This window comes from Heptranchias perlo, chromosome 44 (genome assembly GCF_035084215.1).
Source record: "Heptranchias perlo isolate sHepPer1 chromosome 44, sHepPer1.hap1, whole genome shotgun sequence".
NCBI lineage: Eukaryota > Metazoa > Chordata > Chondrichthyes > Hexanchiformes > Hexanchidae > Heptranchias > Heptranchias perlo.
The window spans coordinates 1,378,257-1,399,246 of NC_090368.1; the positions used below are offsets into that span (position 1 = coordinate 1,378,257).

General features: G+C 48.6%; 1 protein-coding gene and 1 pseudogene across 1 annotated transcript; both read left to right on the forward strand.

Moving 5' to 3' along the window:
• The first annotated feature begins 387 nt into the window (after positions 1–387).
• Positions 388–18,460, forward strand: clk2a (CDC-like kinase 2a). Its single transcript, XM_067975850.1, has 13 exons — positions 388–500; positions 3,406–3,569; positions 5,624–5,864; positions 8,016–8,109; positions 8,489–8,555; positions 9,112–9,228; positions 9,681–9,847; positions 10,101–10,195; positions 10,331–10,460; positions 11,164–11,246; positions 12,029–12,108; positions 15,126–15,216; positions 17,283–18,460. Exons 2-13 carry the CDS (start codon positions 3,406–3,408, stop codon positions 17,466–17,468), a joined length of 1,515 nt encoding a protein of 504 aa, XP_067831951.1. The 5' UTR covers positions 388–500; the 3' UTR covers positions 17,469–18,460.
• Positions 18,461–20,705: 2,245 nt separating this feature from the next.
• The window catches only part of LOC137306670 (pyruvate kinase PKM-like), a 17,081-nt pseudogene continuing 16,796 nt past the window's right edge, over positions 20,706–20,990 (forward strand).

Sequence of the window (20,990 nt, forward strand, 5' to 3'; positions counted from 1 at the left end):
GGCCATTCGGCCCATCATGCCTGTACCAGCTCTTTGAAAGATCCAAATTCCCAATTCATAACAACGCAGTATAAAAAAAAAATAATCTCCTCATCTCCCCTCTGGATGGAATGGGATATATATACTTGAAAAATAAAACGTTGTAGGGCTATGGAGGAAAGAGTGGGGCTAATTGGATGGCGCTATTCAAAGAGCCGCAACAGGCACGATGGGCCGAACCGCCTCCTGTTCCCCGAAGCGTACGGCGCTCGTCTGGTGTCGCGCAGGCGCAAAACTATGTATTTATACGCGACGTCACGCGACGGGCGGGGCAACGGCCGGTGAGCTCACCGAGTGGGCGGGGCGTGTGCGCGGCGTCACAAAGAAGGGGGCGTGGCCGCGCTGCCGTTGTGGAGTTTTTTTTGATTTCAACACCGGAGAGGAGAAGTTTGCGGGTCCGAAGAAATTCCGCAATCACGGATTTCTTGTGGGACAAACACACTGGGCTGGCTGCGAAAACGGTAAGGGGGCGGCCGGGCCGAGCGGGAGCCTGTACGGGGAAGGAGGGAGGGAGAATGTGGGACCGATGGGTGAGGGGGGGGGGGAAGAAAGCCTTTCAAACCCTCACCGTCTCTGAGGGGACAAGATGGCGCCCGCGCTGCGAAATGGCGGCTGCGGCCAGGCGGGATCGCGGGGTGGGGGGGGGAAGAATAAAAAACACCGCCAGCCTTCCCCGGAATAGTCGGGCACAATCGCGATTTATACTCGAGTGGTGCAATTAGGGATTTTTAAAAAATTATATTCGAGTGCCGTCCTGTGACTTTTTAATTAATTTGCGGTAAATGGTGATGTGAGGGAAAGGGGGGGGGAGGGGATAGTTATAGGTCGTGCGCATGCGTGGCGCCTGGATGCGCAGTGTGTGTTGGGAGTTGTAGTCCTGTTTGTGCCGCCGAGGCCCGGGGGGGGGGGGGGGATAAGAGAGTTGATGTGGGGGGGGGGGGATAAGAGTGTTGATGTGGGGGGGGGGGGATAAGAGTGTTGATGTGGGGGGGGGGATAAGAGTGTTGATGTGGGGGGGGGGATAAGAGTGTTGATGTGGGGGGGGGATAAGAGTGTTGATGTGGGGGGGGGGATAAGAGTGTCGATGTGGGGGGGGGATAAGAGTGTCGATGTGGGGGGGGGGATAAGAGTGTCGATGTGGGGGGGGGGGATAAGAGTGTCGATGTGGGGGGGGGATAAGAGTGTCGATGTGGGGGGGGGGATAAGAGTGTCGATGTGTGGGGGGGGATAAGAGTGTCGATGTGTGGGGGGGGGATAAGAGAGTTGATGGGGGGGGGGAAATAAGAGAGTTGATGGGGGGGGGGGGGATAAGAGAGTAGATGGGGGGGTTGAGTTGGTGGAGGGGGGGGAGAGATGGGGGGGTTGAGTTGGTGTGGGGGGGAGGGAGAGATGGGGGGGTTGAGTTGGTGGGGGGGGGGAGGGAGAGATGGGGGGGTTGAGTTGGTGGGGGGGGGAGGGAGAGATGGGGGGGTTGAGTTGGTGGGGGGGGGAGGGAGAGATGGGGGGGTTGAGTTGGTGGGGGGGGGGGGGAGGGAGAGATGGGGGGGTTGAGTTGGTGGGGGGGGAGGCAGAGATGGGGGGGTTGAGTTGGTGGGGGGGGGAGGCAGAGATGGGGGGGTTGAGTTGGTGGGGGGGGAGGGAGAGATGGGGGGGTTGAGTTGGTGGGGGGGGAGGGAGAGATGGGGGGGTTGAGTTGGTGGAGGGGGGGGGGGGAGGGAGAGATGGGGGGGTTGAGTTGGTGGGGGGGGGGGGGAGGGAGAGATGGGGGGGTTGAGTTGGTGGGGGGGGGGGAGGGAGAGATGGGGGGGTTGAGTTGGTGGGGGGGGGAGGGAGAGATGGGGGGTTGAGTTGGTGGGGGGGGGAGAGAGGCAGAGATGGGGGGGGGTTGAGGGGGTGGGGGGAGATGCCCCGGATTGTTGACGTTCAGTTTTGGCTTCCTGGGCCTCACTGGGTGCCAAGCTTTGTATCATTCCCCCCCCCCCCCTCCGTTGGTTAGTGCCACTCTAGGGTCGTCGGTGTGAAGCTGCGCTTGTGTTGTTTGAAAACAACACAATGTGTCACTTAGGCTTCCAGCACCAGGAAACAGGACGGTCTCTGCAGTGGCAGAAACTAGGATTGAATTTGCCCCTGTGCGCCAGGCCACACTCTCGGATTCTTTTTGTGAAATATCTGCCCCAGGCAGCCTCATAACGAGTTGCCTAGGGGGAAGGGGGATGGAGGGACAGGATGAATTGTAATGATCTGGAATGCACTGCTTGAAAGGGCGGTGGAAGCAGATTCAATAATAACTCTCGGGAATTGGATAACTACTTGAAAAGGTAAAATTGCAGGGTTATGGGGGGAGAAACCAGGGGAGTGGGACTAATCGGATAGCTCGTTCAAAGAACAGGCTCGATGGGCCCATCTGATGAGTGATACACACAGCACTGTGTTTTCAAATATCTAACTGATGAATGATTGCTGGCTGCAAATACTGTCACTGACACAGTGCACAGGACTGATTGCAAATTCTGTGAGAGCTGTGGGATTGTCATAAAAACCCAACTGGTTCACCAGGGAAGGGGACCAGCCACTCCTGCCCGGTCTGGCCCACGTGACTCCATTCCGAACACTATGTGGTTGCCCTGAGGGCATTGAGTGAACTCGGGATAGGTAATAAATTCTGCCTTGCCCACGTCCCTAGGGAGGGAAGCTGTCCCCCCTACCTGTTGTGGCATACGGTGTGACTCCACTCCCATGTCATGTGGTTGGCTCTTAATGTCCTTGGGGCACTTGGAGTTGGGCATTAAATACTGCTTACCCATTGTTGCCCATATCTCAAAAACAAATAAAGCATCACTAATATGACTTCAGTAAAGAATTAAGAGGATGGATTTTAAGAACTTTGGGTCGATTTAGAGGTGGGACATTTTCATGGGTGTTAATAAAAGCTGAAAGTGCAAGGCTATGTCTAACAAACCGTAGCAGGAGACAAATATGGAAATATATCGCCGTTCCTTCATCGTCGCTGGGTCAAAATCCAGGAACTCCCGACCCAACAGCACTGTGGGAGAACCGTCACCACACAGACTGCAGCGGTTCAAGAAGGTGGCTCACCACCACCTTCTCAAGGGCAATTAGGGATGGGCAATAAATGCCGGCCTTGCCAGTGACGCCCACATCCCATGAACAAATATAAAAAAAACTACACAGGTGATGTTTCTAAAAGGTTTTGCATCAAATACTGACTGGTCTGCTCCCTAAAGATAGGGACAGGAGGAGGCCATTCAGACCCTCAAGCCTGTTCCACCATTCAATCAGCCAATGGCTGATCTGTACCTCAACTCCATTTACCCACCAAAAAAAGAAACCTTTTTGTTTTTTTAGATGCCTCGTTTGAGGCGGTACCGCTCGTCAGACCGGGAGAGCCGGGACAGTTACCACGATCGTTACCGGAGAAGCAGGCGTGGGAGGCGGAGATCCCGGTCCCGATCAAGGAGCAGCGATCGAGACAGACGGCACAGGAATGAAAGTTACATCAGGTCCAGAAGGTTTGTAGTATTTCTCCCTATTAACTATTGAGCGGGAGACCAATGGGCCGTGTATTCTGAAGCTGAAATTTGTTTTACCCAGTTTATAACTTGTCTTCCTTCTCCCTGGCCACTCTAACAGGATCACAATATAAATGTGTAGATGCGACAGGTCACGAGAGTGAACTCTGTCTGACACAGTGGAGCAATCAGCTATTGTACAAACAATCCACAGCACCATACAACTTATCGTACCAACTATCTGCTGTGCGGAATAGGACGGCAAAGATCATTGTTTGGATTGTGATCTGGCCGCTCTACTAGTTGATCTTTATGCTCGCTTGTTAATTGCCTTCAGACAAGTAGTTTAGTAATTATACTTTGCTGTTATTTCTAGTATATCTATTGCAGGAATGTCCAGCCATTCAAAGCTAAGAGCTGCAAAGGGAAAAAGCTTATTGGACAGCCACAAGTGTTCAGGAGCTTTTGTATTACGACTTGTGCCCTGGAAAAGTGATGCCAAAAGTGAATCTCAGCTGCTGTTGGCTGTGTGGATGTTGGCTTGTTGCTGCAGATGGTATTGTTCTTGGGTGAATGGGATGGATTAACATCTTAGATGTCACAGTCTCCCCATTCACATCAGTGGAGGTTTCCGGCTGGACACATTCTCAATCTTAATCCAAAAAAAACTTGTACTGCTCAAACGGCTCAAGTTAAGAGATGCGCCTAATCCATTAACGCCTCACCCGCCCATCATCTGTACGGTAGGTTGTTTTTATATACAGGGTAGAATGCTGTCCCTGTGGGGTAAGCAGCACCACCTGCAGCCCACGGTACTCCCTTCTGATGAAGTGCCTTAAATTAAAATCTGGCAAGTATACAGATCATAGAATGATACAGCACAGAACGAGGCCATACGGCCCATCGTGCCTGTGCCGGCTCTTTGAAAGAGCTATCCAATTAGTCCTACTCCCCCTGCCCTTTCTCCATAGCCCTGCAAATTTTCCCCCTTCAAGTATTTATCCAATTCCCCTTTGAAAGTTACTGTTGAATCTGCTTCCACCGCCCTTTCAGGCAGCGAATTCCAGATCATAACAACTCACTGCGTAAAAAAATATTATCCTCATTTCCCGTCTGGTTGTTTACGGGACAGGCTCAATGGAGCAGCTGCTCTTTTCCTGTCCAACATTTTTGTATGTTTAGCAACAGGCGTGGTGTATACTGGCCCATGTCAACATGAGACCAACTGGTCAGTGGCCATGATTCAGGAACTGGTGGGATTAATTAATCTGTAGGGTTATATCCCATCAGCACAGATCCATGTGGTGCCAGTATATTATACTGCAAATTACACATACTTTAAAGCAGCTTATCGTCCTCTTCTCCTGCCAAATGTTGCTTTCTTTATGTGCCTTGACACTTTGGCAATAGGTAGGTAATAAGTCTGGATGAGCGGGTATAGACCGTAACTGGTGGACTAGTTAGATCAAGTTTCATTATATGGTTTTACAGCTACTCAGTTTTCATTTCTAGTTTTCCTGTCCTCTTCTTCCCCCCCCGCCCCAAATTCACCCCTTTGCTGCCTTCCCCTGACTGCACAAATAATTTAGCGATTATTTTGATTGCTTTATGTCCAAGGAGCCTTGTTGCAGGTGTGTAGAGCAGAGCTGCGAGTACCTGTGGGTTATATGGAATGAGAGACTGTAACCTGGCCACTCTGCAGCTGGTTGAGCTTAAACCTTTGTGGAATGCAAACTGGAGGCATTAGTGATGTGGCCACTAGTGCACTCAGTCGCAGCCTGGACTGGGGGCCTTTAGAAATGATGAAGTGAAACAGCAACCCCCCCCAAAAAAAACCATGGGCTGCAACCTGGGAGTTATTTTTAAATTTATTCATCACCTCCCTGTTGGAAAGGATGGTGCCAACAGTCCCTCATGCTCACCCATTGCAGCCTGAATTTTATGTGCTCTGTTTTTAGTACTTGTACATTATTCTGATTTGTTTATAGTTGTCGCACCGTTATCAGTTAATCCCTGTGTTTCTCCACTCCTTTTGCCTCTCCCTGTGACTATAGTATAGAGAACTGCTCGTGCGACAGACGACTGTATAATGAGAGAAGGTACTGTGACGCTTACCGGGGCAACTACAGCCGTGACCAGGGAGATGTCTACCATGAGCCGGACTACTGCGCTCGCAACTCGTACGACTACCGGCGCTCGCAGGAACGGGACAGGAGCTACAGGAGTCGGAAGAGCAGCAGACGTAAGCACAAACGGCGGCGGCACAGAAGCAGGTCATATAGCCGCTCCTCCTCGGTGAGTACTCCCACCTCTCTATTAGTATATCAATATGTTTTGTTTTTACAGCCCACAGGATTTGGTAAGTAAAGCAATTTTTATTCTGCTTTCTTATGGTTGTGTGGACTGTTTAAGGTGGAACACTCGCACATGCCCACAAGTTTGGGGTCGTACTTCTGTTTGTTTGTTGTCTCTGGGTGGCCGTAACCTAGTATGTGGCTATCCAGGCAACGCTTTCACATTCTTTCTTTGGATCTGCCTTGAACAACGAGCACGTGTATTTGCAGTAGGCTGTTTTTGGTACTGGGGAGGCTGCTGCAATTCTGCTTTCCATCGCTGCCACCAGCAGCTGTCGAATGCTGCGGGGACAGTAGGATTTATCTCGGCCTGATCCTGCAGCTTCATTTCCTCACACACTGCCGTCGGGAGTTGGGTGGGTGGGGGGGGGAATAGAGCTGTGCTTCCTTCCCTGCGGGGTGGTAAACTGCCCCGATAGCTGCTCTCGTATACAGTGACCAGACTGCAGCGGGATAGGCAAGAGCTGGGAACTGGTTTTCTCAACCTGCGAATGATGTGGGGAGAAAATGGAAATGGGACTTTGTGGGAGAGAGCTGGGCTGAGGGATTTTCCCTTTCCCCTCTCCTGATTTGTTTCAGGGTGTGTGGACCTCTCCAGCACCACAGTCGGTGTCCACTCTTAACGTAAGCTGTGCTTGAAGTGGGGTAACTGAAGCCACCACCTCCTCCTCCCCGGTCTCTCTCGTGTCTTCCTTCTCCGCTTCTTGTCACTCACTCCATGTTATGGTGCTTTCTACCAGGTCAACCCCCCACCATGAAGTTAGGGGGGGTGGGGGGGTTTACGGGACTGTCGGCCCAGAGAATGGAACCTAGTGACCACCTGGTTTGGAGCCAGGCATTCACTCTCTTCTGCTATTTCTAAACAGCCTTTGAGTTTTTTTGTATTTTTTTTCCCTCTTCTGTTCTGTTGAAACGCTGTACCCCTTTTTGTTGATCTACATGCTATCCTAACGTGAGCCTTTTAGTAAAGATGCTAAGATGAGCTAGTTTGCTTTATAAAGCTGAATATGTTTTAAATGTGTAGGATTGCTAACGAAAAGGAGAGAATTTAATGATGTGTTGAGTGTTCCTGTCTGTGAGGACTTGTGTGGTTGCTTGTGTTAAGATAGGAGCTCAGTTTAGTCATAACAACTGGATTAGAAACCGTAGCCTTTATAAGAATGGAAATAATACATTGTACAGTACACGTGACTATACTGCAGTGTGGGAGCGTTTTTATAGGAAACGGGTTGCAGCGATATTACATTTTATTTTACGATTGGTAGAATAGTCGATAAATTTGAGTAAGTGCAACAGCGATAAATCCACGTCAAGCCTGTCCAACGGCAACCTGTTTTACTAAAACGCAGAGTTTAGTCTGGCACACACTCCAAATGTCACTCACTTATAGGCTGAGCAGGAATTTGAAACTGGCCAGCACGCACCGTGCAGCCCTGTATGGTGGCTGTAACTGCTTGTTTTGTGTGTTTCTTGTTGCTGTGCTTTAACCCGGTGTGCTGGGGGCAAGTTGTGAACTGCAAACGGGAATGCTCATTCCTGGTGTGGAATTCCGTCTTTTGAGGAGAGGCAGCAGGAGAGTTTATTGCTGAATATTTGCACTTCTATTTTTAAAAAAATAGTATCACTGCAACTCTATATTGGGAAATCTTTACGAAGGCTTAATCATTATTTAAATCTATTAAATTGAATGCATTGAAAATGATAGTTATTGGGAATGGTGGTAGAAATTTGGGTTGTAAATTAAATCTTGCTTAACTGTATTGGATGGGGTGGGAAGGTGTAGGTGGGTTTTTGAAATGTTTATTATTTTTTTATTTTCTGAGTTAGTACTGTGTATCTTGACATGTTCCCTTGCAATATCCCTATCGTTATATATCCTATGTGGGCGTATGAATTGCCTGGAATCTTGACAATCTGGCAATCGACCACTCCATCGCTGCCCCCCTTCTTCTCTACAATGCGAAAACCCCAAACCATCCAATGTGGCTGCTGGTTTGAAAATGTGTCTCTCCAATTGGCTTGGATGATGGTTTGATGGGCGCCTGTGTGTGTTGCTGTCACCGCCCTGGCATCGGGGATTCTGCGTACGCAGCGGAGTCATCAGAGCAGCAGAAGGGCCAAGAGTGTGGAAGATGACAACGAGGGTCACCTGATCTATCGCAACGGCGACTGGCTACAAGAACGATGTACAAGCTTAATCGTAACTTCATTTAGCTCTATAGTTAAGATCCCAAAAAAAAAAAGTTGCAGACCTCTCATTGCTGTTTTTATTTTCTAATTCCCTTCCTCCTCCTCCTGCTTTTGTTTTTATTTGTTTATACTTGTTATAATTTATCCTAAATGCAGGAAAATAATATTGTACAGAAATCTTTTTTTCTCAGCAGATGGTGTTATATGCTTTCTGCTTCAGACATGTGCCTTACTTGTACTGACAAGTGAAAAAAAAACTGTGTAATGAGATGAGGCTTTGTAATTTACATTCAAACTGATTGTGTTCTTTTTAATTGTACTCATTCAGTCCCATTCAGGAGGCTCATTTCGTCTTCTTTCTTCTTTCCTTGTTAGATGAAATTGTTAGCACTTTAGGTGAAGGAACCTTTGGCAAAGTCGTACAGTGTATTGATCATCGAAGGTATGCTGGCTGCCCATGACGCTTTCTTCCTACTTGTTTCTTGAGTTATGTCACCAGGTTGAGTTAGTTGTGTAGAGACCCTGGTCTGTGCAGGGTGCATTGATCTCATCCAGTGTGGCAAGTGGGGTGCTCCGATTGATCTGGAGGCCCGTTGCCTCTGATCGCTATCCAGTGACCCCTGCTTGAAAGCATGTGTGTGTCAGCTGAGGGTAGAATTGAGCTTGGTTGTAATGTTGCTCATGATGAAATAAGGTGAACCCCCAAGGATCTGTACCCTAGTAGAGTCAGTGTCTTTGGGGAGAAGAGGGGAGGAAAATGGCTTTCATTTTGTAAAAAAAAAAGTAAATCTCAATGATTACATAAAATTTACAGCACAGAAACAGGCCATTCGGCCCAACTGCTCTATACTGGTGTTTATGCTCCATAAGAGCCTCTCCCACCCTACTTCATCTCACCCTCTCAGCATATCCTTCTATTTGTTGAGTAAGTTGCTGATGTTGGGGGCTGCAGCTGATGATCTGTACATAGAGCTGATGGCTCCATTTTCTCTTCACAGGGGTGGTTCACGGGTGGCTCTTAAAATAATTAAGAATGTGGAAAAATACAGAGAAGCTGCCCGGCTAGAAATCAATGTACTGGAGAAAATCAATGAGAAGGACCCAGATAATAAATTGTAAGTAACTTCACTGGCCTTGAGATTGTAAATATGACGACTGTATTTGTTTGCTGTGTTTCAAAATCCTTTGTAGTGTAAGTGTGATGGAAATTCGTGTCCAAGCATGGATGGCCCTTGCAGGGAACACAGCTGATACCATATCTTCTGCCAGTATATTTGTATGTGAATCCTAGATTCAATGAAGAAGGCAGTTGGGGAGGGGATAAAGGGGAACGTGCAGTTGTTACTGATTCAGGCAGTGAACAAGCAGAGGCTATGTGTTTCCCTTTAGGGAGGTTGTGCCATCTCTCAGTTGCCACAGGGGTGAATGAGGTATCCTGTCTGTTGAGGGAGAATTAACTGCTTCAAGAAGACTGGCACAGCTCAATGTGGGCGTCGGATGGGCACTTTATGCAGTCGCAGTACATTGTGGTGTGTCTAAAACCCGTTCTCTCTATCCTTCCTTTCAGTCAATGTGTACAGATGTTTGACTGGTTCGATTACCATGGCCATATATGTATATCTTTTGAATTACTTGGCCAGAGCACCTTTGATTTTTTGAAGGATAACAATTACTCGCCTTACCCTATTCACCAAGTGAGACACATGGCCTTCCAAACCTGCCATGCGGTTAACTGTGAGTATCGTTTTGATGAACCGGGAAGTGGGGGGGGGTGTTTATCTGGTGTGTAAATAAAGAAAATGTTACAGTAATGGGTTCACTGTTAAAGCAGATATAGTAACCTGTACCGTACAGTAAAAGCTCGTTTCTTAACTCTTTCCCAGATAGTTTTTTGTAGTCAGCGCTGTGGAATATTGTCAGTCGAATGCCTAATTGTTAGACGGTGGCCTGTGTTGTTGCCTAATCTTTCTTTTTATCCCTTTAATAGTTTTACATGACAACAAGCTCACTCACACCGACTTAAAGCCAGAGAACATTCTTTTTGTAAATTCCGACTATGAAGTTGTGTGTAATGTGGAAAAGGTATGTGTGTGTCCTTGTAAGCACTGGGACTTCAAACAGTCGTCTCCTCTTGTGTGTCTCGTGCATTATCTCCGAAGCAGTTGGCTAAATGGTGAGATTAAAAGCTGTTGATTTTCTTCATTTCTGTGCTTATAGAAACGTGAAGAGCGAGTGGTTAAAAATACAGCGACCAGGGTTGTGGACTTTGGCAGTGCCACCTTTGACCATGAGCATCACAGCACTATTGTCTCCACAAGACACTATAGAGCACCAGAGGTAATATTAGGTAGGTATTGTGTGCACTATATTCTTATATTGAGGTTATACCGATCAGGAAAAGCTTAACAGGCTTGTGGCTCCTTTCTCTAGAACAGAGAAAGCTGAGGGGTGACCTAATAAAGGTCTTTAAAGTTATGAAGAAGGATTGATGAGGTGGACGTAGAGGAGATGCTTCCTCTAGTGGGTGGGGTGGGGGGGGGAGTCCAAAACTGGAGGTCATAAATATAAGAGAGTCTAATAAATCCAATAAGGAATTCAGGAGAAACTACTTTACCCGGAGAGGGCTGAGAATGTGGAATTCACATGGAGGAGTTGAGGCGAATAGCGTAGATGCATTTAAGGGGAAGCTAAATAAGTACACGTGGGAGAAAGGAATAGAAGGATATGCTGGCAGGGTGGGATGAAGCCCGTGTGGAGCATAAACACAGGCACCCATCAAACAAGCACAGACCAGTTGGGCCGAATGGCCTCTGCTGTAAATTCTGTGTAATATGAAAGTAAATTGATACAAGAACTTAAAACACCTGGTAGCAAATCACTTCGTGATTCTCATAAGCAATGAAAGGTGGGAAGTGGTGCAGGATAAGAAAATAGTTTGGAGGCGATTGCAATGAACAAAGGGACCCAGTTTAACTTTTTTATAAATGTGAGGTAATATTTCTGAACAGCTTCACTCATTCCACATCTAACGAGTGTTCCTCCTTTTACAGAGCTTGGGTGGTCCCAGCCGTGTGACGTGTGGAGCATAGGCTGTATCGTTTTTGAATATTACCTCGGTTTTACACTATTTCAGGTAGGTTTGTGCTGAATTTAACCCATTTAGAACTTGAAATTAACTTTATGTGTGATTTTTGAGATGATATAATCTGTAATAATGGTTCTTAAGGCGCTGTCCCGATAACCAGAGGTCAGGAAACATGAAAAGGACAAGAAAATACCAGTGCATAAAGCTCTGTAATTGTCCAACGTGGTTTGGCACTAAAACACACAGAGCGCATGGTTTGATTCCTGGTTTGTGCTGAGTTCGCTGATCTCTGCTGCTAGCAGTTGGGGCTACAGTTGGGTTTGGCTAAGGAGGGGGATATCATCCTAGGTCCCTTCCCCGACAGCAAAATATATTCGTGGGTGTCCAATAACAAAACTTGCATTTATACAGCGCCTTTAACGTAGTAAAACATCCCAAAGTGCTTTATAAATGCAAACAAATTTGACACCGAGCTACACCAGGAGATATGAGGACAGGTGACCAAAAGCTTGGTCAAAGAGGTAGGTTGCAAGGAGCATCTTAAAGGAGGAGACAGAGGTAGAGGTTTAGAGAGGGAATTCCAGACAGCTGAAGGCATGGCCGCCAATGGTGGAGCGATTAAAATCGAGGATGTGCAAGAGGCCAGAATTGGAGGAGTGCAGAGGTCTGTGGTGCTGGGGGGTGCAAGTTTTGATGATGCTGCTAGAATACAACTGTTTACCCTCTGACATGAAGAATTGCCTGGCAACGGAAAGAAAATTACGACATTTAAGTCTCTCCAAGATTACATTATTTGGGAGAGGTGTAACATTTTTATCTATTCTTTGCAGACTCATGACAATAGAGAGCATTTGGCCATGATGGAGAGAATCCTTGGTCCAATTCCAACACGAATGATCAGAAAGACCAGGTGAGAGCAAGTTGTGTGGCAGACTTGAGTGTATATGGATTTCTGAGATTGGAGGAGGAGGAGGACGGTCACTGTGAAGTGTGTATTGGAGGGGAGGAGGAGGGCAGTCACTGTGAAGTGTGTATTGGAGGAGGAGGAGGAGGACGGTCACTGAAGTGTGTATTGGAGGAGGAGGAGGAGGAGGGTCACTGTGAAGTGTGTATTGGAGGAGGAGGAGGAGGACGGTCACTGTGAAGTGTGTATTGGAGGAGGAGGAGGACGGTCACTGTGAAGTGTGTATTGGAGGAGGAGGAGGAGGACGGTCACTGTGAAGTGTGTATTGGAGGAGGAGGAGGACGGTCACTGTGAAGTGTGTATTGGAGGAGGAGGAGGAGGACGGTCACTGTGAAGTGTGTATTGGAGGAGGAGGGTCACTGTGAAGTGTGTATTGGAGGAGGAGGAGGAGGGTCACTGTGAAGTGTGTATTGGAGGAGGAGGAGGAGGACGGTCACTGTGAAGTGTGTATTGGAGGAGGAGGAGGAGGAGGGTCACTGTGAAGTGTGTATTGGAGGAGGAGGAGGACGGTCACTGTGAAGTGTGTATTGGAGGAGGAGGAGGGTCACTGTGAAGTGTGTATTGGAGGAGGAGGATGGTCACTGAAGTGTGTATTGGAGGAGGAGGAGGAGGGTCACTGTGAAGTGTGTATTGGAGGAGGAGGAGGAGGGTCACTGTGAAGTGTGTATTGGAGGAGGAGGAGGAGGAGGGTCACTGTGAAGTGTGTATTGGAGGAGGAGGAGGGTCACTGTGAAGTGTGTATTGGAGGAGGAGGAGGACGGTCACTGTGAAGTGTGTATTGGAGGAGGAGGAGGACGGTCACTGTGAAGTGTGTATTGGAGGAGGAGGAGGAGGGTCACTGTGAAGTGTGTATTGGAGGAGGAGGAGGAGGAGGGTCACTGTGAAGTGTGTATTGGAGGAGGAGGAGGAGGACGGTCACTGTGAAGTGTGTATTGGAGGAGGAGGAGGAGGACGGTCACTGTGAAGTGTGTATTGGAGGAGGAGGAGGACGGTCACTGTGAAGTGTGTATTGGAGGAGGAGGACGGTCACTGTGAAGTGTGTATTGGAGGAGGAGGAGGAGGATGGTCACTGTGAAGTGTGTATTGGAGGAGGAGGAGGAGGAGGGTCACTGTGAAGTGTGTATTGGAGGAGGAGGAGGAGGAGGGTCACTGAAGTGTGTATTGGAGGAGGAGGAGGAGGATGGTCACTGTGAAGTGTGTATTGGAGGAGGAGGAGGAGGGTCACTGTGAAGTGTGTATTGGAGGAGGAGGAGGAGGGTCACTGTGAAGTGTGTATTGGAGGAGGAGGAGGAGGAGGGTCACTGTGAAGTGTGTATTGGAGGAGGAGGAGGAGGAGGGTCACTGTGAAGTGTGTATTGGAGGAGGAGGAGGACGGTCACTGTGAAGTGTGTATTGGAGGAGGAGGAGGAGGGTCACTGTGAAGTGTGTATTGGAGGAGGAGGAGGAGGAGGGTCACTGTGAAGTGTGTATTGGAGGAGGAGGAGGAGGACGGTCACTGTGAAGTGTGTATTGGAGGAGGAGGAGGAGGACGGTCACTGTGAAGTGTGTATTGGAGGAGGAGGACGGTCACTGTGAAGTGTGTATTGGAGGAGGAGGAGGAGGATGGTCACTGTGAAGTGTGTATTGGAGGAGGAGGAGGAGGAGGGTCACTGTGAAGTGTGTATTGGAGGAGGAGGAGGAGGAGGGTCACTGTGAAGTGTGTATTGGAGGAGGAGGAGGAGGACGGTCACTGTGAAGTGTGTATTGGAGGAGGAGGAGGAGGACGGTCAGTGTGAAGTGTGTATTGGAGGAGGAGGAGGAGGAGGAGGGTCAGTGTGAAGTGTGTATTGGAGGAGGAGGAGGAGGACGGTCACTGAAGTGTGTATTGGAGGAGGAGGAGGAGGACGGTCAGTGTGAAGTGTGTATTGGAGGAGGAGGAGGAGGACGGTCAGTGTGAAGTGTGTATTGGAGGAGGAGGAGGACGGTCAGTGTGAAGTGTGTATTGGAGGAGGAGGAGGGTCACTGTGAAGTGTGTATTGGAGGAGGAGGAGGAGGGTCACTGTGAAGTGTGTATTGGAGGAGGAGGAGGGTCAGTGTGAAGTGTGTATAGGAGGAGGAGGAGGACGGTCACTGTGAAGTGTGTATTGGAGGAGGAGGAGGAGGACGGTCACTGTGAAGTGTGTATTGGAGGAGGAGGAGGAGGGTCACTGTGAAGTGTGTATTGGAGGAGGAGGAGGAGGGTCACTGTGAAGTGTGTATTGGAGGAGGAGGAGGAGGGTCACTGTGAAGTGTGTATTGGAGGAGGAGGAGGAGGGTCACTGTGAAGTGTGTATTGGAGGAGGAGGAGGAGGGTCACTGTGAAGTGTGTATTGGAGGAGGAGGAGGGTCACTGTGAAGTGTGTATTGGAGGAGGAGGAGGAGGAGGGTCACTGTGAAGTGTGTATTGGAGGAGGAGGAGGAGGAGGAGGACGGTCACTGTGAAGTGTGTATTGGAGGAGGAGGAGGGTCACTGTGAAGTGTGTATTGGAGGAGGAGGAGGAGGACGGTCACTGTGAAGTGTGTATTGGAGGAGGAGGAGGAGGAGGGTCACTGTGAAGTGTGTATTGGAGGAGGAGGAGGAGGAGGGTCACTGTGAAGTGTGTATAGGAGGAGGAGGGTCACTGTGAAGTGTGTATTGGAGGAGGAGGAGGGTCACTGTGAAGTGTGTATTGGAGGAGGAGGAGGACGGTCACTGTGAAGTGTGTATAGGAGGAGGAGGAGGAGGAGGGTCACTGTGAAGTGTGTATTGGAGGAGGAGGAGGAGGATGGTCACTGTGAAGTGTGTATTGGAGGAGGAGGAGGAGGGTCACTGTGAAGTGTGTATTGGAGGAGGAGGACGATGACGGTCACTGTGAAGTGTGTATTGAAACCATGCAACTGAAGTGTTTGACAGTTGGCTCAACTTTTCCAATTAAAATGTGCATTGATATTTTACCTTTTAACAGAAAACAGAAGTATTTCTATCATGGCCGTTTGGATTGGGATGAAAGCAGTTCTGCTGGAAGATATGTAAGAGATAACTGCAAACCATTAAAAGTAAGGGTATTGTGCCTACTGGGCTTAAATGTCATGTTTTGTGCAGAGTTATGTCATCGGGCGTCCTAATAGGCCATTTCTCTCCATATCCCCTTCCCCACAAGTGCAGGCTACTTCCTTCTCCATTATATCGCCCTTCTCCGCCCTGCCTCAGCTCATCTGCTGCTGAAGCTATCTTCCATGCCTTTGTTACCTCTAGACTTGACTATTCCAATGCTCTCCTGCCCGGTCTCCCGTCTTCCACCCTCCATAAACCTGAGCTCATCTAAAACTCTGCTGCCAGTATCCTAACGCACAGCAAGTCCTGTTCACCCATCACCCGCTGTGCTCACTGGCTCCCAGTCTGGCAACGCCTCAATTTTAACATTCTCATCCTTGTTTTCAAATTCCTCCATGGCCTCTCCCCTCCCTATCTCTGTAATCTCCTCCAGCCCAACAACCCTCAGATCTCTGGCCTCTTGTACACACCCACTTTTCTGAAGATCTTTTTTACTATGTTAAAAGCGAGATATTATTGATATTGTTGTTATTGTCCTACCGTTCAGTTAGACCATGGCTGATCTGTACCTCAACTCCATTTACCCACTTTTGATCCACATCCCTTGATACTCGTGCCTAATAAAAAATCTGCCGATCTCTTGAAAACTTCAATTGACCCAATGTCCAGCCTTTTGAGGGAGAGCATTTCTGATTTCCACTACCCTTTCTGTGAAAAAAGTGTTTCCTAATTTCACTCGTGAGTGGCCTAACTGTTAAGATTGTGCCCCCTTGTTCTGGATTCCCCCAACAGAGGACATTGTTTTTCTGTACCTACGTAGGTTGGGTTTGGTAACCTCCCAGTCAATGGTCTAGGGTTGGGTTTGGTAACCTCCCATTCAGTGGTCTAGGGTTGGGTTTGGTAACCTCCCATTCAGTGGTCTAGGGTTGGGTTTGGTAACCTCCCATTCAGTGGTCTAGGGTTGGGTTTGGTAACCTCCCATTCAATGGTCTAGGGTTGGGTTTGGTAACCTCCCATTCAGTGGTCTAGGGTTGGCTTTGGTAACCTCCCATTCAGTGGTCTAGGGTTGGGTTTGGTAACCTCCCATTCAGTGGTCTAGGGTTGGGTTTGGTAACCTCCCATTCAGTGGTCTAGGGTTGGGTTTGGTAACCTCCCAGTCAATGGTCTAGGGTTGGGTTTGGTAACCTCCCATTCAATGGTCTAGGGTTGGGTTTGGTAACCTCCCATTCAATGGTCTAGGGTTGGGTTTGGTAACCTCCCATTCAGTGGTCTAGGGTTGGGTTTGGTAACCTCCCATTCAGTGGTCTAGGGTTGGGTTTGGTAACCTCCCATTCAGTGGTCTAGGGTTGGTTTTGGTAACCTCCCATTCAGTGGTCTAGGGTTGGGTTTGGTAACCTCCCATTCAATGGTCTAGGGTTGGGTTTGGTAACCTCCCATTCAGTGGTCTAGGGTTGGGTTTGGTAACCTCCCATTCAGTGGTCTGGGGTTGGGTTTGGTAACCTCCCATTCAGTGGTCTGGGGTTGGGTTTGGTAACCTCCCATTCAATGGTCTAGGGTTGGGTTTGGTAACCTCCCATTCAATGGTCTAGGGTTGGGTTTGGTAACCTCCCATTCAGTGGTCTGGGGTTGGGTTTGGTAACCTCCCAGTCAATGGTCTAGGGTTGGGTTTGGTAACCTCCCATTCAGTGGTCTAGGGTTGGGTTTGGTAACCTCCCATTCAATGGTCTGGTAACCTCTTGAGATGTTTGTTGTAGTAGAATACCCTGCCAATCACACTGCTAGGGCACCATTTAACTTTGTTTTAAACCTGTGTACACGTCAGCAGGAATAGCTCCTGAAAGCAGCTGTGTAGCGGAGCACGTTCCCCACATGTAGGGGGAGGGGGTGAATTGATGGCAGAATTACCTAAGTTTCAGCATTGTGCCTCTTAATGGCAACTGCCATTGCCAGAGGCCAGTGAGGATTGAGCTTGCCTAGGGAATGGGGCTGTGCAGAAAGGGAGAGATGTTTGGGTGATTTACTTGTGGACTGTATTGTATATTAATAGCCGTTTCCTTTCCTTGTTTAGCGATACATGCTTACTGAGAGCGAGGAGCACTGCCAGCTGTTTGACTTGATTGAGAGAATGTTGGAGTATGAGCCTTCGAAACGGATAACTCTGGCTGATGCCCTACGGCATCCTTACTTTGACTCACTCAAAACTGAACAGAAAAACACAAAACCCTGGGACTCCAATCGAGATATCAGCAGATGACACGAAGCTGGACCGGGGACTTCGGGGGGAGGGGGAAGAGAGAAGAATCTTTATTTTGTTTGGCCTAACTTATTCCTTCCAACAGCTGCCCACGATCTTCCTGGGTGGCAAACTTCTGAATGGATCCTTGGCCCTTGCTAACCAGAGTTTCGAAAGTTCCAGAGACCCGCGATGAAGCTCAGAGACGACTGCTGCCCAAAATAAATGGTTGAGAAGTATAAGCTGGTGCCTGTACCTGAGCACGCCCACTGTGTCCGTGGGCCTTGGCTTTGATCAGAGGTGGATGCCTATGTTTTGCCCGTGGAGAGTTTGTTGGATACACTGCATCATTTGGCGTTAAACTTCTCAATGAGAAACTACAGCTTAAGACAACTGACTTGACTGGAAGCCTTTACAATCAATCCAGTGTGTGTGTGTGCGTGCGTGCGTGTGAAATCAGCTTCATTCCTTCTACCACAGGCCATGTGGTAGCTTTAAAAGCCGAGGCACCCCCAACTTAGAAGAGGCTGCAGTTTACACTGGTCTCACTATTGGTGTGACTCTAGGAGGAACTCGGCATTGAATTGAATTGATATTCTCCCCTCTCTTTTCCCTTACCCCATGGAAACGGAAGGGATGTTCGCACCATGTGATGTACACACTGCACTTCACTTACTGGTGTTGGGACTCTCCTCCTGCTGCTCTGCCATTGTCAGCATTTCCACTGTGTATAATGCAACTTCTATTGTAAATATTATGTAAATGGGAGTCTTGTGCTGGTTTACTTTGAAATTCACCATGACTGTAAACTCTGGATTGTGAATCTTTTTATTCTCCCCCAACATGTTTACAAGAATTCAGCAGCTGTGTTCTGTAGATTACTCGACTGGGAGGAGGATGTTACAGGGAAGGGTTGGGCACTTTTTGTGATGGTTTAAAATAGGTTTATCTGATATCTGCTTTACCATCAGTGTTTTTATAATAAAAGCTTTGTATTGTCTAAGTAAAAACAATGTGCGTCTGCTGTTGGGACCCCTGGGTGTAGCGGTGATGAATATACCTGGGGTGCCTTCCAATGGGTCTGTGTTGGACATGTCTCCCCGCTACTCACTGAGGGGAGGGAGGGGGGTGGGTCAAAAATAATGGAAATTCTGGACGACTCAAATTTACTGTACAAATGGCTTTTCCCTGCAGTATTTATAAGCCTTTGGCCCTCCCTTAATTGGGACAAGCCTTTCAACGGCAGAACTTTGAACGTTGGGTACTGAATTGGCAGAGAAGAGGACAATTTGGAGCCTTGGTGTCCGAGATGATCCATTGTGTGAAAGTAGGTAAATGGTAACCCTTGTGAGCATGCATGCCTGGCACAATGAGGTGTTGTCTGTGGCACCCTGTGCCCTCCCTAATTGGCACAGCCCTTTGGTGGATGTGAGTAAGAAATGATGTTCACTGATAAACCAGCTGCCATCTCATCTGGTCGGTGTGCCTGGGGTGCGGAGAGGGGGCATTTTAAAAAGCAAAGACCTCCTCGCTGCTTAAATACTCCGTTTGTCATGGAGTTGAATAGGTTGTGTGAGGGATTCAGTATCTAAACCGAATAATTGGGTCACTTGCTGTGTGTGTCTTTAAATGAGATCCCAGACCATGTGCTCATAATCCGTTCTAAATGGATTGGAAAGGATTTCCAAAGGTCAGTGTTAGGAACGTTGGTGATCTGAAGGTGATGCTCTGTGCGTTAGACGGCTCGCGATGCTACACTGAGGGAGAACTGCACAATCCTGGGGCAACTTGGTGACTTTGGAAACGCTGGTGTGTGGGGCTGAGAATCTGGTCGGAGAGCTCTGCAGGGAGGTGAGTGCCCTGGTAACTTGTACTGACCTTTCTCTGTATAGATGCTGGAGAGGTGTGGGAGCGCCATGCTGTGGCGGTCAGCGTGGCTACACCGGTTATGCTGGGAATATCTTGCTGTTTTCCCTGATGATTAAAACTGTACTTTATAGAATTAGAGTCATCAGGGATGAGTGGAGTCGGTGCTGGATACTCACTTCCCTATACAGGCACCCAGTGTCAGCATCAAACACATTTACCGAGTAAAGCTCCCTCTACCCTGGTTAGACCGCACCTGGAGTACTGTGAGCAGTTCTGGGCACCGCACCTTCGGAAGGACATATTGGCCTTGGAGGGAGTGCAGCGTAGGTTTACTAGAATGATACCTGGACTTCAAGGTTAAGTTACGAGGAGAGATTACACAAATTGGGGTTGTATTCTCTAGAGTTTCAAAGGTTAAGGGGTGATCTGATCGAAGTTTATAAGATATTAAGGGGAACGGATAGGGTGGATAGAGAGAAACTATTTCCGCTGGTTGGGGATTCTAGGAGTAGGGGGCACAGTCTAAAAATTAGAGCCAGACCTTTCATTGAGTGAGATTAGAAAACATTTCTACACACAAAGGGTGGTAGAAGTTTGGAACTCTCTTCCGCAAATGGCAATTGATACTGGCTCAATTGCTAAATTTAAATCTGAGATAGATAGCTTTTTGGCAACCCAAAGGTATTAAGGGATATGGGCCAAAGGCAGATATATGGAGCTAGATCACAGATCAGCCATGATCTTATCAAATGGCGGAGCAGGCACGAGGGGCTGAATGGCCTACTCCTGTTCCTATGTTCCTACACTGTCCCATCAAACACTCCCAGGGCAGGTACAGGGTTAGATACAGAGTAAAGCTCCCTCTGTCCCATTAATACACTTTTACCCTAATTTCAGAAGGTCACCCACTGTGGTAGCAGTGTGATTTCTCCCTCCCAAACCAGCCACCTTCTGGCCTCTCTGAATGAGACTGAATTAATGTCCATTTTGGGGTGTTTCTCAGTTGTAGCTTTATCCCCACTGGGGCTTGACTGAAACAGGTACAATCTTGTATCCCAATTCTGGGCTGGTTTAAAACTGGTGGCCCAGAGGCAAAAATCCAGTGTCTCACTCGAGCCCTTAATCTCTGCGATAGTAAAATGGGAGCTGGCGGGTCCTGAGCCCTTCGAGTAAAGCGTCACTTGCTGGACGTGTCGTCCTGACACAGGTTCTGCTCCTCCGATCTTCCTTCTTGGCCGCTGACAATTTGCTTTGGTTCACAGATCCAAAATCTCGTGCCTCTTTGGCCCGTGGGTGTTGCATTCGACAGGACCAGGGTCTGGTGCGGGTCCTGCCATCTCCCCCCGCCCCCCCCCCCCGTGGAGCCTGGCTCTGCACGGAGAGCATAAGATGAGCGCGCTGGTGAAACTGGTGCTCGGCGATTCCCTGCAGAGGTTGGTGTGCTGCGTGCCGAGGCAAACGGACGGGGAGACACCGGGGATCAGCAATACTCCAAAACTGAGTGCGAAGGATTACCAGAGGCACCTGCAGGAACTGGCAGAAGAGAAGGGTCCCCCCGGAAAAGAAAGGGGGGGGGGGAAAGGTGGAAAAAAAAAAGAAAAAAGGGGGGGAAAACAAAAGGTACCGACGAAAAAACAAAAGGGCCGTGAAGGAAGGGGGGAGGGGGGAGGGAAA

Excerpts from the sequence above, each read along its gene's own strand:
- clk2a (XM_067975850.1), top strand. The coding sequence starts at position 3,406 with ATGCCTCGTTTGAGGCGGTACCGCTCGTCAGACCGGGAGAGCCGGGAC. Across the intron at positions 3,570-5,623 it reads AGTTACATCAGGTCCAGAAG|TATAGAGAACTGCTCGTGCG; the intron begins GTTTGTAGTATT and ends CTGTGACTATAG. Across the intron at positions 9,848-10,100 it reads AACCTGCCATGCGGTTAACT|TTTTACATGACAACAAGCTC; the intron begins GTGAGTATCGTT and ends TCCCTTTAATAG.